This window comes from Emydura macquarii, unplaced genomic scaffold (assembly GCF_026122565.2).
Source record: "Emydura macquarii macquarii isolate MOO-44397 ecotype Brisbane River unplaced genomic scaffold, CSIRO-AGI_Emac_v2 contig_3062, whole genome shotgun sequence".
NCBI lineage: Eukaryota > Metazoa > Chordata > Testudines > Chelidae > Emydura > Emydura macquarii.
The window spans coordinates 2,860,747-2,876,863 of NW_027133199.1; the positions used below are offsets into that span (position 1 = coordinate 2,860,747).

At 40.5% G+C, this 16,117-nt stretch overlaps 1 protein-coding gene across 1 annotated transcript in view; it reads left to right on the plus strand.

The window, feature by feature from the left end:
* FAM184B (family with sequence similarity 184 member B) overlaps positions 1-16,117 on the plus strand; it is a 73,617-nt gene that overhangs the window by 37,184 nt on the left and 20,316 nt on the right. The window contains exons 6-7 of the mRNA XM_067530314.1: positions 6,681-6,791; positions 8,245-8,382. Coding sequence (XP_067386415.1) covers positions 6,681-6,791; positions 8,245-8,382 — 249 coding nt within the window. The remainder of the gene's footprint in view (positions 1-6,680; positions 6,792-8,244; positions 8,383-16,117) is intronic.

The following is a 16,117-nucleotide window of genomic DNA, read 5'->3' on the forward strand; positions in this document are numbered from 1 at the left end:
TAGTCTGAAGATGTTGCAGATTTCACCATGATCTGCCCCCAGCTTTACACTGACATGTGAAAAAGGCAGGAGCAAGCTCCTTCTGACACCAATAGACACAGCACAATAGCAGCAGCCCCAGGCATATTCAGGTGATAATTATCCTCACAGACAACCCAGCTTTGGAAGTTTCAGGCTGCAGGAGCAGCACTGAAGAATGACCACCTGGAATCTTTCCCTGCTGTGAAGAAATAAGCAAGTGCCGTCACAACACAAATATTGTTCAAATTACACTCAGAACTTTCCCACTTTTTCCAGTGCTCCAAGTTTTTAGTGAATGGCAGTACCCCAGTGTGGCCATTTATTCTGCCATTTAATCCCACTTGTGAGAATCTTTCCTTTGCCTATAATGGGTGTTGGTTGGGTCAGGTTACCAGATAGGTCTACATAGGTTGTTACACACAAATGCTGTGAATGCCTTGATCTTACCAAATCTCCCCAGGGTTGCACTTTTCTAGGACCTTTTTCCCAGAATACTTTCTGAGGAGTTGCTGGTCCTTTGTATATAAAGATAAGAGCTACTGCTGCCCTCAAGCAGCCATTTTGTAGCTGTGTCTGTTGTACTGTATGTCCTTCTTTTTCAACTCCTGGTAAGTAATCTTAGCTCCTCTTGTACTTACTCTTTAACATTTCTGAGGGGGCCAGAGTCTCATAAACTTGAATACCTCAGTGAATTTCATTGAAGTTTGATGTTTACTCTCTCACATCCTTACAACTACACACTAGAAACCTCCTTCCAACTTAATCCTTTTTATTTATCATAATTATTTGTATAAAACCTTCAGTGCACATAAATCCAAGCCAGTCTGAACAGTTTGCAAGTTTTGGCTGCCAAAATTTATTCATTATAGATCCATGCTGCTAAGATCCATCATTTAGTTACACACTAGATCGTGATTTTTAAGAGGTTTTTTAAAAAAGTTTGGTATCAACTACATTTGAGCCATTATTAATTTATTCTCCTGCTTCATTTGTTAATCAATGTACATACTTTTTCTCTAATACTACTTTCCCCCTGACAAACTTTTAAATGTTTACCTTAACCATGTAAAAACAACGAGAGTTCTGTAGCACTTTAAAGACTAACAAATTTAATTTCAGCAGGCATAAGCTTTCGTGAGCCTCAGCGCACTTCTTAGATGCATTTGGTACCAATGATACAGCAAATAGGAAACATACAGAAGGCAACATTTACATATCCAAGAGCATAGATAACAATCATTAAGCCTCAAGTACCCGGCTTCTATCCACCTACCCCATTGTTATCTATGCCCTTGGATATGTAAATGTTGCCTTCTCCTATTTGCTGTATCATTGGTACCAACTGCATCTAAGAAGTGCACTGAGGCCCACGAAAGCTTATGCCTGCTGAAATTAAATTTGTTAGTCTTTAAAGTGCTACAGAACTCTCGTTGTTTTTGCTGTATACAGACTAACACGGCTACCCTTCTGGAACTCTTAACCATGTAGTTTAGAATCAGCTCATTTATGTTAGTGGTAAAAGATCAAGTTACAACACACAATCTGAAATTTTTTTTCATGATGGATTAGAAAGATCTCCAAAAATATCATGCCTGAGAATAATCTAGAGATCATGCAGTTACTGTGCTTGCCCTGTTTATAATGGAAACCATTTCAAGCCAGGGGGTGCTGCACCTCCAGAACCCTTAGTTCCAGCACCTATGACTTTTTTTTTTTTTTAAAAACAAAGCTATAAAACCATAGACTACAAAAAGATTCAAAAATCTTTTTAAAGGCTATGTATCAACTGAAAATAGTTCTGAGACCAATATTCCTATGAAGTATTTGCAGTGAAATGAATTAAAAGTAGTAGAACTGATTTTTTTTCCCATTGTCTGCACTTAGAGAAATGCAGAAAGTAAAGCTCATAAGTAGTTACCAACTACATTACATTTTTAAAATTCTTTCATTTGTAGTGGCCTAAATCAGTGTTGTCATTATTATCTGCCCAGTCAGATTTGGGATTGGGAATGTTTTGCTGTATTATCTCTTGAGTGTTCTAAATTTACAAATAAACTTAAAATATGGCTTTAATTGGAGTTTATTTTTTCTTTATATAGGAATTAGGTACAGTTAGCTAAATTTCTAACTTATTACTTGCAAAAAAACCCTAGAGTTTTCAGTTGCCTAAGTAGCTCCTGGAATAATGGTTAAAAATTGCCCACCCCTATCACAATCTGAACTGGAGCCCCTGCAAAGCACTAAATACATGCTTTAAGTCTATCCTGATTTAACAAAGCACGTAAGCACATGTTCATCTTAAAGCATGTTCTTAAATCCCAATGGGACTTAAAGTTAAGCTTATTCTTAAATGGCATGTTGAATCAGAGCCTACATCAGAGAGGAATTTGGCTCTCCAATTCCTAATGGGACTTGCTTAGTTCAGCCTATAATATATATAAGCAAAACTTCTACTAGAGCGCATTACATGGCAATCAAACAAACTGGTCTGGGTATCTTTTACATCCTTGTTGGAGCTGTAAGGGTGTCCCTATCCTATTTTCTTTGCTTTTACACTTTTGCTCTTGGAGTTCGAGTTCTGGTTAAGAATCGCTGAGCACACCTCCTTTGGGAGTGCATAAGAGAGTTTGCTGCTAAGCCGTGTAAAATATTCTGCCCCACTTGCCAGCTGCTAAGCATCTTGTTTAGTGGCACTCTTAGCTCCTACATAGCTGGGGAGCAAAAGTCTGGGGATTGAACCTGGGTCCTTTCATGTAACAGTGCAGAGCAGTTTGAGTTTTTATTTGTACTCTGAGCCTAATTTTTAAACAAGATGGATTGACTTAAATTGCTTTGATTTAAATTAGATTGTAATAATGATTTAAATCAGTAAGCAGGAAACTTTGATTTAAATAATCGATTTTAATCAAATTTTGCATTTGTACCTTTTAGTTATTTTCCTAAAGAAAGATTGATTCTCATTTGTTGGTAACCATTAAAACATGTTGATTTGCAACTAAGTATAGTCTTTACACTAAATTTGGTGTTTATTTTTGCTAACCAGGAAGATACACTATATCTATACACATCTATTTAAGCAATTATTTAGCTTAACTTTTACCAGATACTGCTTTTGTGTGTGTGTGTGTGTGTGTGTGTGTGTGTGTGGTTTTTTGTTTTTGTTTTTTTTTGCTTGTGACTTGTGTTAATCTCTATTTGGATGGAAATTAAAGTTAAAAATGCAAAACAGCCTTTTATTTTTTTTAATTAAATAAAACTACCTTAAATGATGGATACGTTAGAAAAAAGTTTTTCAGCATATTTTGCATTTAAAACTAACTGATTTTATTGAACAAAGGAAGTGTTATCTGTAGTTAGTGAATTGAACTGATTGTTTCTGATCACCATGTTCTTCAGGATTTTCGAACTAGTAGATCTCATTCTCTCACATCTAATTTTTATTCATAGATTGGTGAAGGAAAACAAACTTTCCTGCTGTTTCAGCTCCCAGTTGGTTTCTTAACTTTGAATGAACTAATTATTGAACTGATCTAGTTGAATAAACTGTAATTGGAAAAAAAAATTGTCTCTGAACCTTCAGAAGTGGCTATTGATGTCAAAAGCTGGTTTAACACTTCAGCAAACTTGGGTTTCAGGTGCTTAGCTAGTGATTTCCACCAATTCAGTGGCTTGACTTTCTTTAAAACTTGGCAACAAACGTGTACTGTTTAATATTTTTTTGTTTATTTAAATTATTTAATGGATTATAATAAATTTAGGTATCAATATAAATTGTGAATTTCAAATTTAATTTTAAATAAACCTATATTTAATTTAAATTAAAAAATCAAATTTAAATTAAAAAAACCTCCAATTTTTTTATTTAAAAAAATCATAGTTTTTCTACCCTGCTTTTTAAAGGGGCCACTACCTGGCCTCCTCTTATGTGTGTGCAAATTTGCATGTGCAAACACCTGTATATATGCTGTCATTAATAATATATCTATATTAGAATAGCATTTAAAGGCTTGAGTCAAGAGCTAGGTCCCATTGTACTTGGTGCTGTGCAAACACTTTTTGAAGCACTAATACATGTGCATTTAAACTCTACCCCTGCAAGTACAAAATCCCATTTGTCAAAAAGGGAACTGTGTGTGAAAATTCCATCACCTTACTGTGAAAGTGTGAGTATTTAAACAGGGCATGCCCAAGTGTTTGAACAGGCAGTTGTACTCTCACAAAGGGAAGCCTCCTCCTTATTTTTGAATAGCACATGAGCAATCTAGTATGTATGTCAAAAGGTGCTGGGAAAGCCCACAGGAATTTTTCTGTGTGCACAATTTAAAGTTCCAGGTTCAAATGTGAGTTAGTTAGTTTGTTTGTCAGTAATAAATGCACAGGTATAGATACTGCTCATGGGTGTCTTCCATAGGAAGCCTATAGACAATAAAACAAAACTTTTTTTTGTTAAATAATATTTTTCACTGCTATTGTTATTCTTGTCCCAGAATCTAATGAGTTAAGTCCCTCAACAACTTCATGAGGTAGGGAGATGATGATAATAACCCCATTTTCCAGCTAGGAAAACTGATTTACAGAGAGGTTAAGTGACTTGCCTAAGGTCACGCAGGAAGTCTATGTAGACCCCTGATTTTCAATGCTTTAACCTAAAGACCATTTTGAATTCTCCTTTCCTTTGAAAACTGATTTTGTCTTTTCCAACTCTCTTCTCCATTCTCTGTTAATCTCTGCCTGCCAGCTTACAGCACCTCCACACTGTGAATTGGTGCTAGCTATAAGGAATCCTCATTACTCTTTCTTGTGTTTGCTAATGTGATACCTTCCCTTTAATTATAGTATTTGTCTCCTCAGTAGTTTACATTCTCATTCTGTTATGTTGAATGTTTTAAGTCATTCTGCTTTAAACATTATAGACTTCCACTGGGGCTGAAGTTCTTAGAATTGGCATCTTCACCCCCACCCCCTCTGGTAGTGGTCTCTCAAGACCTGCTAGATAAATGTTTTCAGTCAGCAAGTTGACACAGATGAGAAGAGCAAGTATGCAAATGAGCTTCAAATACAGATTGCTCAAGGAAATATTTAGGAGTTGCACATTATCTTTCTACAGTAAATGAACACACTAACTGTGCAGATATTCAGACACTATGGGATACATATTCAGCTCAAAGCACAGGGGGTTAGATGAGTTAAACTGGCTAAATCCCTACCTTCTGTTTTGACAATGATGTGTTCTGAGATATGCATGCCTTGAAAGGAGATTTTAATTAACTATAAATGCACTGGATTGACAACCCTAGACGCTGAAGTCCTCTATCCATTGAGCAGATACAGCATGAGCCACATCACGCTCATCACGCTTCTGCTCATTATCCTGCCAATGGGCATCAATTTTGAACTGGAGGACAATTTCTAAGGGTGCAAGATGGCAGTTCATCCTTCATTTAGTTCTTGATTTCTCCACTGGGTTTGTCATTAAGGTTGCAGTTGTAATGTACACACTTTTCCACTGGAAACTGTACTGAGATTAATAGTCCTCAGACTTTGATTATTATAGTAAATACATGTTTAAAAATGTGGTGGATGGTTTTCACATTAATACATCTTTAAATTAATCCTTCTTAACATTGATGCAATGTCAGACAAGTGTCGTTTATCCGTTGCAGTTTTAATACTCCAAGCTGCTTTTTGGCGGAAGATTGAGACCACAGCCAGTGTAAGTCTACACTGATTGCAGAAACAGAATGAAACCCTTAAATGGCTCTGTAATTAATGTAAGGAGAGACACTACAAGATAGTAGTGTGTATCACTGAGTAAACTGTTATAGCTATTCAGAATGCACGGACGCAGCCTTGATGAATCTGAGGAGACACACCAGAGTGTGAATTCTGCAAATAAGCCTTGAGAAAGTTTATCTGAATTCTTCAGCTGAAATTCCCTCCCTCCTTCCCGTGGAAATCTTCACCACAATTCAGTTATGCTGAAAGCATCATCAGGGTCAAGGATAACAGTTCCTAATGGACTGTTTGTAGGAGACTTGCACTGAGTGATTGCTCCGCATAAAAGTTGCTTGCAAAGTAATGAGATATGGTTTCAGAATATTGATTCATAATTATGTTGTCTAAAATGCAGAAATTAGTGGCCGAATTCCATTATGTCTGTTAATGCACGTTCACTACCAATGCTCTGCCAATACTTTTGCAATCCTTTGCTGAGAGACAATGTGGTCTAGGGGACAGAGCGCTGGACTGATTTCCATAAGACCATTATTTTAAGTTCTTCTACTGATTCATTCTGTGACCTCAGCCAAATCACTTCCCTTCTCTCTCTCTCTTTCATTATCCAACAGCACTTAGATACTACAGTGATGGGTGCAACAGAAAACTCTAATTAAGACAGGCAGATAGATCTAAAATGGGGATAAGGATACTTAACTTTTTTTTTTGCAAAAAGCTGTGATGATCCTTGGATAAAAAGTGCCATGCAAGTGCTTAAGTATTATTATTAGCATTCATAGTACTGTACAGACTTCTGTGACCTGCTTCTGTTCATGTTCCTGCAACATATTGTCCATGCCTCTTCCACCCTCCTGAGACACATTCTTTCCTTCCTTCCATGATGTACACTCCTGCAGGTTTGCAATTGTTCTCTTCACTTTTAGGATGTTCAGATGCAGTTAGAAGAATTAAAAAAGAATTCTGAGAATGAAATAAAGCAGCTAGAGAAGGAGAAAGAAGTCCTATGTAGGAAACTTCAGGACTCTTCACTTGAGGTATGCTGGGCATAAATCCATCCTAATATTAAAAGGACACTTGATTTTTCTTCTCGTTTGAAAGGTTCTTGTTGAGATTCATAATCCTCGCTGTCTGCAACTATCCTGCAAGGGAATTTGCAAAGACTATAGATAGAAATATCAAAAATTATTATTTTTAAATGTCAACAAAGATTTTAATAAAACTGTATTAATGTTCACTCAGGCTGAGCTTCATACAGTCTCACTCTTTTTTTTTTTTAAATTTTTGGTCCCCTAGCTCTTTAATGAGAAATTGGACTTAACGAGGGCAACATTGGGATTTGGACTATGTGCCCGTGCACAAGGGAATAAGCATTTTACTAGTTCCCCTCTAAGGGCTCCGCAGATCTTGGATCCAGGTGCCTAGGAGTACATGTGGCAGCTTAACTGCTTACTCACTCCACGGAGCATGTGACAGACAGGGGAAAGGAATGGAGCTTTGGCTCCACCCTCCATGCTCACTAGCCAGAGTAGCTGAGCTAGCATGGGATGGATGGTAATTTACTGCTGGATAAAGGCAGCAATTAGTCAAACTCCACATACACCTCCACCTGGAAAGAAAAGGATGCAGGGGATGAATTCGGACCCAGAGGCATGCTGTGTCTCTCAGTCATATTGTCTCCTGGAGTTCTGCAGCTTACACACCAGGCCTTACTCAAGATTGTGCTAAGTCACAGTGTACCCCTAGTTCATTTTTAATGTAAAGGTGTCTATTTTAATACAGAATCCAGCTGAAAAACAAGTCTGAAATATGTTAAATCCTGATTATTTCTCTGTAGCACCTGTTTTGTATGGTCAATTGGCTAAATAATATGTATGTTCCCAAAAAAAGTCCATTAGCCAAAATGTTTATCCAGTGGAGTATAATGACTGAAGAGGCCGTGACTGTAGGTCACGTCATGTCATGTCAAAATAAAAACAGAACTCTGACAAAAGCACTTATGTACCCCGGGAAGCAGTACACCTTTAAGAATGCTGACAATTGTGAATTTTGATTTACATGAATCTGAAATGCATTTTTACCCTCTCCCAGCCTTCTCCCTTGCATCATCCAGGTCTCCTAGGGAAACGTTACCTGTTTTCAAACTTTCCATACAGAATATTTCCTTTTCATATGCTGCTGAGAGATTTTTGCCTGTGAGCATTTTTAACTTTTATCTCATGGAAAGATTATGAAACAAGCTATCGGAGGTCAGGAAATTCCTAGTTCTCATCATATTACAATTGAAATCCATGCAATGGTGAAATGCACTGATGATTCTTAACATAGTATTTACTTTTCCATCTTATTACATTTGGTGCCCTGCCCGGAATACCAAATTAATTGACCTATAATTTGCTTCTCTGGGATTATGTTAAAGATAAGCAGATGGATTTTGGTGATGGGGAAATTTTCATCTGTCGTCATTGTTTTTCTCACCTGCCAACCTAGGTTTTAAGGCTTGAAGATTTTATCAGGCAAAACCAGGATATTCCCAAATACAAAGAATTTCTTCAATCTCACTCCAGAAAAAATCATGAGAGGCAACAGGAATCAGATAGCCCACACTGTGGAAGTAGTGAGGTACAGGTAGGCACTTTTGATTTTATGTTGCAATTTAGATTTCCCATCACCTTGTATCCTCCCCATTTCACCACTTCTAAACTGTTTCACTTCCAACAGAGGGGATGGGCTACTGAGAGCATTAATGACATCACCTGCTGCCAATGAAAACACTAATGCTCTCTCAACTAGTATTTACAGACTCAGGATAGTTGTCATGATCTCTGTCTTCCTCATTTACTATAATTCAGTTTACAAAGACACAGAAAACATGATCTTCCATTGCCCGGAATGAAGAGGAACTGCACATTTCAACATCAAACAATTGTGTTGTGGGCCTTCTACTCATTTGCTACTGTCATGAACCTATAATATAACTGTAATCTGAACTCCATCTAAATCCTTTTTGCTTCAGTTTCTATCCCTGTGCCTCTTGCCCGCAGCATTTCCTGTGAAAAGACTGCCTGAGGATGATAACTTGTGACATACATTTGACATATCTCAGATGGTCTTTTTGTGGCCTCCAGGGAGCCTGATACAATATAGTGTGTCTTTTGGGAAGCCAGAAGTCACAATACTCTTTGTACCTTTCTGTCAGCCTGCAAAGATACATATATTCTAAGTACATTTAAAGTTGAGAGGTTCTTCCTTGCCATGAAATAATGTCCTTCTCAAATAATGCCTGAATGTTATAGTGGTAATAAGTGTTGATTGTTTTGGGATATCATCAGCTGTCATAATGATGCTGTGCATTCATAGAGCACCTTCCATTCAAAGATCTCAAAGAACTTTACAAACTATAATGATTTAAGATTTACCTGCAAATAAATATTATTGATCACATTTTACAGATGGGGAAACTGAGGCAGAGAGACATTAAGTGACTTTCTCAAGGTCAAAGAGAAAGTCTTACTGGCAGTACAGGGAATATAGGAATAGGTCTCCTGGCCCCCAGTCCTGTGGCGTAGCGATGACATCATTGTAATCTCAAGAGACACATAAGAACGGCCATACTGGGTTAGACCAATAGTCCATCTAGCCCATATCCTGTTTTCTGACAGTGGCCAATGCTAGGTGCTTCACAGGGAATGAACAGAACAGGGCAATCATTGAGTGACCCATCTCCTGTCATCCACTCCTAGCTTCTGGCAGTCAGAGGCTCGGGCCACTCAGAACATGGGGTTCCATCCCTGAACATCTTGGCTAATGGCCATTGATGGGGCTTATCCTCCATGAACTTACTGAATTCTTTTTTGAATCCAGTTATAGTTTTGACCTTCACAACATCCCCTGGCAATGAGTTCCACCGGTTGACTGTACATTATATGAAGAAGTTCCATTCACCATGTGGTAAATTCATCTGCAAGTGCTGGCATAAAGAGATTTCCCATGGAAGAACACAAGTGCATTCTTGATCTCACTCTGTAAACTGCCTGTCTAAACCCATCGTTTCTTGGCACGATTGCCCAAGGATTGAGGTCATATGAACATGAGTATTCACAGCCCGGTCACCACCATGTACTATATTAACAGTATTGTGTTTTGTTGAAGGCATGATTTCCAGCTGGGACCATTTAAATCTCAGTCTTCAGCTTCTGCCTCTAAGATTAAGCAGTGTGCTGTCACGAATCCAGTTCTAACCTGGATACAGTTTCAGACGTAAAAATAGCTTCCTTGGCTGAATAAAGCACATTTGTGGTAGGGCTGATGCAGTGAGAGTGCTGTGCAGAGTGGAGGGAAGCATTATAATTCAATCTTATTCTGGATGCTCCAGGAAACACAATATTTATATACCACTGAGATTTTCTAGGTAAACTAAATAAATCAAATTCTCACCTCTTCTGGCTCTCAGAAGGAGGCATATAGGAAATGGACTAAAATGAAATTCCATAGCCTAGGCATATTTGGTCAACTCCTCCTTTAAGCTTTAGGAGCTTCCTCCATATGTGCTAAAGTGTAGAAGCTGATATTACAAAATACATAGCACTGTTATGTGTGGACACCACCTAGCATAATGGGGCCCCCTGATCCTTGATCAAGGCTTCGAGCTGCTATCAGAGTACACGTAAGAACAATGGTAGTGTGGTAACCCATCCTGGTTTTCCTCCTTAGGAATTGCCCTGAGTTTTGATGGGCTGAAGATGTGACCTTTAAATGAGCCTGAATTAACCTAGGAGCCAGCAAAACAACATCACATGGTGACACTGTGTCACTACATTGTGATGTTTTGCTATATCATGCCATTTTGATAAAATATAATTGTATTGTGAGTGAAACATTGAAACATCATGGTGCCCAAGTTTGTCTTACTGAACACACTCTCAAATGTAGCAACACTTATATGAATGCATCAGAAGACAGTTTTAAGTCTTTCATATGAAGGCAGTCACTTGCAATAGGGGATAGCAATAAGAACATCAGATCTTCTCTTTAATCATGTAGATAGTATAATAAGCCAAATTCTTCTCTTTGATTCCAAGAGCAGAGTTCAACTCCGATATTTCACTCTTCCTGCAGGCACCAGAGAGAAGGATGATCCAAGAATTAGGGCACTAGGTAGGACTTAGGAGACCCAAGTTTTTCCTGTAAGACTTCCTGTATGATCTTGGGCAAGTTGCTTAGTCTTTCTGTGTCTCTGCTCCCCATTTGTAAAATGGGGATAATAGTAATTTCCTCATTCACAGAGGTATTGTAAGGATAAGTACATTAAAGATTGTGAGGCATTATAATAAGATGATGGGGGCCATATAAGCCCCTTTCACATCTTTCACTGGTGTCCATCTGTCTGACTTATCCATATAGGGCATTTCTAATGCACCCAAAACCTAGGTAGATAGGGATTCCCACATCTGTAGAGAGCACAGAATACTCAACTCAAGAACTGCCAGGGCCTGATGAAACACATCCTAGAATACTCAAGGAGCTGACTGAGGAGATATTTGAGCTGTTAGCGATTATCTTTGAAAAGTCATGGAAGATGGGTGAGATTTCAGAGGACTGGAAAAGGGCAAATATAGTGCTAATCTATTAAAAAAAAAAAAAGGGAATAAGGACAATCCAGGAAATTACAGACTAGTCAGTTTAACTTCAGTACCTAGAAAGATAATGGAGCAAATAATTAAGCAATCAATTTGCAGACACCTAGACGATAATAAGGTGATAAATAACAGTCAGCATGGATTTGTAAAGAATAAATCATGTCAAACCGACCTAATAACTTTCTTTGACAGGGTAACAAGTCTTGTGGATGGGGGGGGGAAGCCGTAGACGTATTATAGCTTGACTTTAATAAGGCTTTTGATACTGTCTCGTGTGATCTTCTCATAAACAAACTAGGGAAATACAACTTAGATGGAGCTACTTATAAGATGGGTGCATAACTGGTTGGAAATCCCAGACAGTAGTTGTCAGTGGTTCACAGTCAAGTGGGAAGGGCATAGCAAGTGGGCACCTGCAGGCATCAGTTCTGGATCCAATTCTGTTCAACATCTTCATCAATGATTTAGGTAATGGCTTAGAGAGTACACTTATAAAGTTTGTGGATGATACCAAGCTTGGGGGGGGGGGGGGGGTTGCAAGTGCTTTGGAGGATAGGATTAAAATTCAAAATGATCTGGAAAAATTGGAGAAATGGTCTGAAGTAAATAGGATGAAATTCAATTAGGACAAATGCAAAGTACTCCAGTTATGAAGGGACAATCAGCTGAACACATACAAAATGGGAAATGACTGCCTAGGAAGGAGTACTGCAGAAAGGGATCATAGAAGATTAAGGTTGGAAGGGACCTCAGGAGGTCATCTAGTCCAATCCCCAGCTCAAAGCAGGACCAACCCCATCTACATCATCCCAGCCAGGGCTTTGTCAAACTGCACCTTAAAAACCTCTAAGGATGGAGATTCCACCACCTCCCTAGGTAACCCATTCCAGTGCTTCACCACCCTCCTAGTGAAAAAGTTTTTCCTAATATACAATCTAGACCTCTCCTACTGCAACTTGAGACCATTGCTCCTAGTTCTGTCATCTACTACCACTGAGAACAGCCTTGTTCCATCCTCCCTGGAACCCCCTTTCAGGTAGTTAAAGGCTGCTATCAAATCCCCCCTCATTCTTTTCTTCTGCGGGCTAAACAAGCCTAGTTCCCTCAGCTTCTCCTCGTAAGTCATGTGCTCCAGCCCCCTAATAATTTTTGTTGCCCTCTGCTGGACTCTCTCCAATTTATCCACATCCTGGATACTGGATACTGCCCAAAACTGGACACAGTACTCCAAATGTGGCCTCACCAGTGCCCAGAGCTGGGGTCACAGTGGATCACAAGCTAAATGTGAATCAACAATGTAACACTGTTGAGAAAAAAAAAAAGCAAACATCATTCTGGGATGTATTAGCAGGAGTGTTGTAAGCAGGCCTACCGACAGCAGTTCCAGGCCCCAGGACAGAATAGTCAAAGGCCCTCCTAGATAGGGATGGCTGAGGTCCGAGTGGGCTTCTGCCAGATGTTTTTACTTATTTATTATGTGCCATGCAGGTTCCCAGGTGACTGAGGAGGCAGTATCTGCTACTCAGCTTCCCAGTTCCCTTGGACTCCCCAGGTAGGTTACTGATGAACCCGGGAAGCTGAATAGCAGATTACCACCTCCTCAGCCACCTGGGATCCTGCATGGTGCGTAATAAATTAGCTCAGCTCAGGGGCGAGGCAGAGAGCATGAGCAGCGGGGGCCTCGGGGGAAAGGGGTGTGGAGGAGAGGAGGATACATATCTATCCTCCCATCCTCCTGGGCCCTTTTAAATTGTCTGCCCCTGGGCAATTGCCATCCTTACCCTCCCTCCTACTCCCCCATTGGCAGGCCTGGTTGTAAGCAAGACACAAGAAGTAATTCTTCCGCTTTAGTCTGTGCTGATATGGCCTCAACTGGAATATTGTGTCCAGTTCTGGGTGCCATATTTCATGAAGGATGTGGACAAATTGGAGAAAGACCAGAGAAGAGCAACAAAAATGATTAAAGGTCTAGAAAATATGACCTATGGGGGAAGATTGAAAAAAAATTGGGTTTGTTTAGTCTTGAAACAAGAAGACTGAGAGGGGACATAACAGTTTTCAAGTACATAAAAGATTGTTACACAGAGGAGGGAGAAAAATTATTCTCTTTAACCTCTGAGGATGGGACAAGAAGCAATGGGCTTAAAGTGCAGCCAGGGTGGTTTAGGTTGGACATTAGGAGAAACTTCTTAACTGTCAGGGTTGTTAAGCACAGAAATAAATTGCCTCAGGAAGTTATGAAATCTCTGTCATTGGAGATTTTTTTTAAGAGCAAGTTAGACAAACACCTGTCAGGGATGGTCTAGATAATACTTCATCCTGCCTTGAGTGCAGGGGACGGGACTAGAAGATTTCTTGAGGTCTCTTTCAGTCCTATGATTCTATGATTCTATAATGGAGAGGAGAATTTTGATTTTAGGCACTAACATTAATAGCCCATTTCACTTCTGCATTCATTTGAATACCTTTATTGCATTGAAAGAAATTAGCCCACACTGGGTCATTAAACCCCAGAGCTTGCGATGGGTCCCGTTGTAGCACTCTGGTAAGGTACTGTTGGTTTGGCTCCTGAAGGCGAAGTGGGCTGTGGGGCTGCAGGAGTTGTTCCCTCTTGTAGTCCTGTGAGCTATTCTTGCAGGATGTGGCTTTCTGCATGAAGTTGGTCCATTATAAGGCTTGGTTTTCCAACTGCAGGCAAGTGATCTGCTCCTGGAGGCTCTGCGTCCCCTGTGGCATCGCAGCTGTGGGTTCCATAGCCTTTTCAGGTAGGACACGCCTAGGTTGAGACCGAAGTGGTCTGAGCAACTGTAATGACTAGTGGCCAAAGCAGCTAGGGGGCAGTCCAGAGCCATAGTCAAGTGTGTGTGGGGTGTCGGGTAGCCAGGAAGTTAATCAATATCAGAGGCAGTCTGGGGAAATGGTTGGAATTTTCTCAGGCATCAGTAGCCGGAAGGCCCAATCCAAGGGGCTGGTTCAGTGGTTGGGGAGGTGAGGTTGGGCAAGGTTGCAGGGCAACAAAGTAGGGTCAGGCAGAAACTACCAGACAATGGTCTGTTACTCAGACAGCTTCCTCTTCCTGTTGGGGTCTTTATATAGTCCAGATACCCAATGCAGTGTTACCTGTCCATCCAGTCAGAGACTTGGGCATAGTTGCTGTGGGTCTCTAGCACTAAGACTGGTCAAGTGTGGCTATTCAATGAACCACCATGGTGTAGCAGCTAAGGATAACCCCTAAGAACCTGGTGGGCTCAACACCAGCTTCCTGAAAATCCCACTGGCTACACTGATTGCCCCAACACCCCCTGTACCATCAAGAGAAAACCATGACACATCAGGGAGCATAGCACTGCCTGCTGCATGAGCAATCAGCTGAAATGGCCTTTCAAAGAGTCCAGAAGAATAAAAATGGACTTGCAATGGACATACCATCACCCCAACATGGGACAAGTATTGTCTAGCCAAAGCATGCATATGTAGCATTGCTAAGACAAATGAGTGACTGTCAAAAAGAACTTTGCCACTTTTTGAAGCCCTACAGACTTATAAGCACTACCAGAGGGGACAGTAATGTGGTAGCCAAAATACGTGTCTGTACCAAGAACAGGATGAATGAACTAAAAACAATGACAGTCACAATTAACTTTCCCAGTTCCTGCAGCCGAACATGCTTGTAAGGAGTAGTTGATGGGAAAACCAAGGAATACACCAGCAACATCATGTAGTCAATCCCAGTTTTACAAAAAGCATTATGGGCAAAATTCTGCATTCCTGCTAGGCCTTGCATCCCATACACCTATTGAAAGGCTTAATTGGATACCAACTATGAAACAGATGGTTGAGTTTACATAACTGTTACCTTTTTTTCTTCTGCTTGGTATCCATCTCGGGTAGCTTGCGAGGGAGAGGTTGGGCAGGGTCGTGGTGGTCAGGAATTCTTTATGGGGTTCTGTAGATAACCAACTGCCATCCAAGATAAACAGTATTTTGTGGTGTTTAACTTTTTTCTCTACCTGACATCCATCTTGGGTAGCTCATGGTGGCGGGGGAGCATTTTGCAGGGAATATACTGTAGGGGTGACTGAAGTGTAGTACCTGCCACCCGGGATAAACAGATGTCCTCCTGGAATCGAGCATCCTCCTGCATGAAAAGATTTTTATTTGTCATATCCCGAAAACCCTGCCCTCAAAACCAAAGAAGAAGCACATGGCAATAATAATAGGAAACATGACAGTTGGCGCTTACCAAACTGTGGATTGGGGCCCCAACCCAGCGCCACACTCCGTCTCCCCTGGGTGATCCACAGGATCTGAGGGAATCTGCCACAACTCTCAGTTAAACCATTCTGCTGGGTTTCCTGAGGGGGAGCATCAAGTTTCATGGGTAGCTTCTGGGAGCGCAGGTTCCCTGTACTGCCATCTGCTGTCATGCCCACCCGCCCTTCCTCCTGCCTCGTGACAAGACCCTCTGTATTTAGGAGGGAATGATGTCAGCTGCTGGTCTCCGTGTTGGGTTGGTGCTAAGCACCATGCTGAGCTCCCCATTGCAAGGGCATGTGCTGGGCATATGACCAGACTGGTCATTGGAGTCCTTTGCCCTGTGGTATAGGCCAACGGCTCTCAACTGTTCCAGGCTACTGTGTCCCTTTCAGGAGTCTGATGTGTCTTGCGTACCTCCAAGTTTCACCTCACTTAACAACTCCTTGCTTTACAAAATCAGACATAAA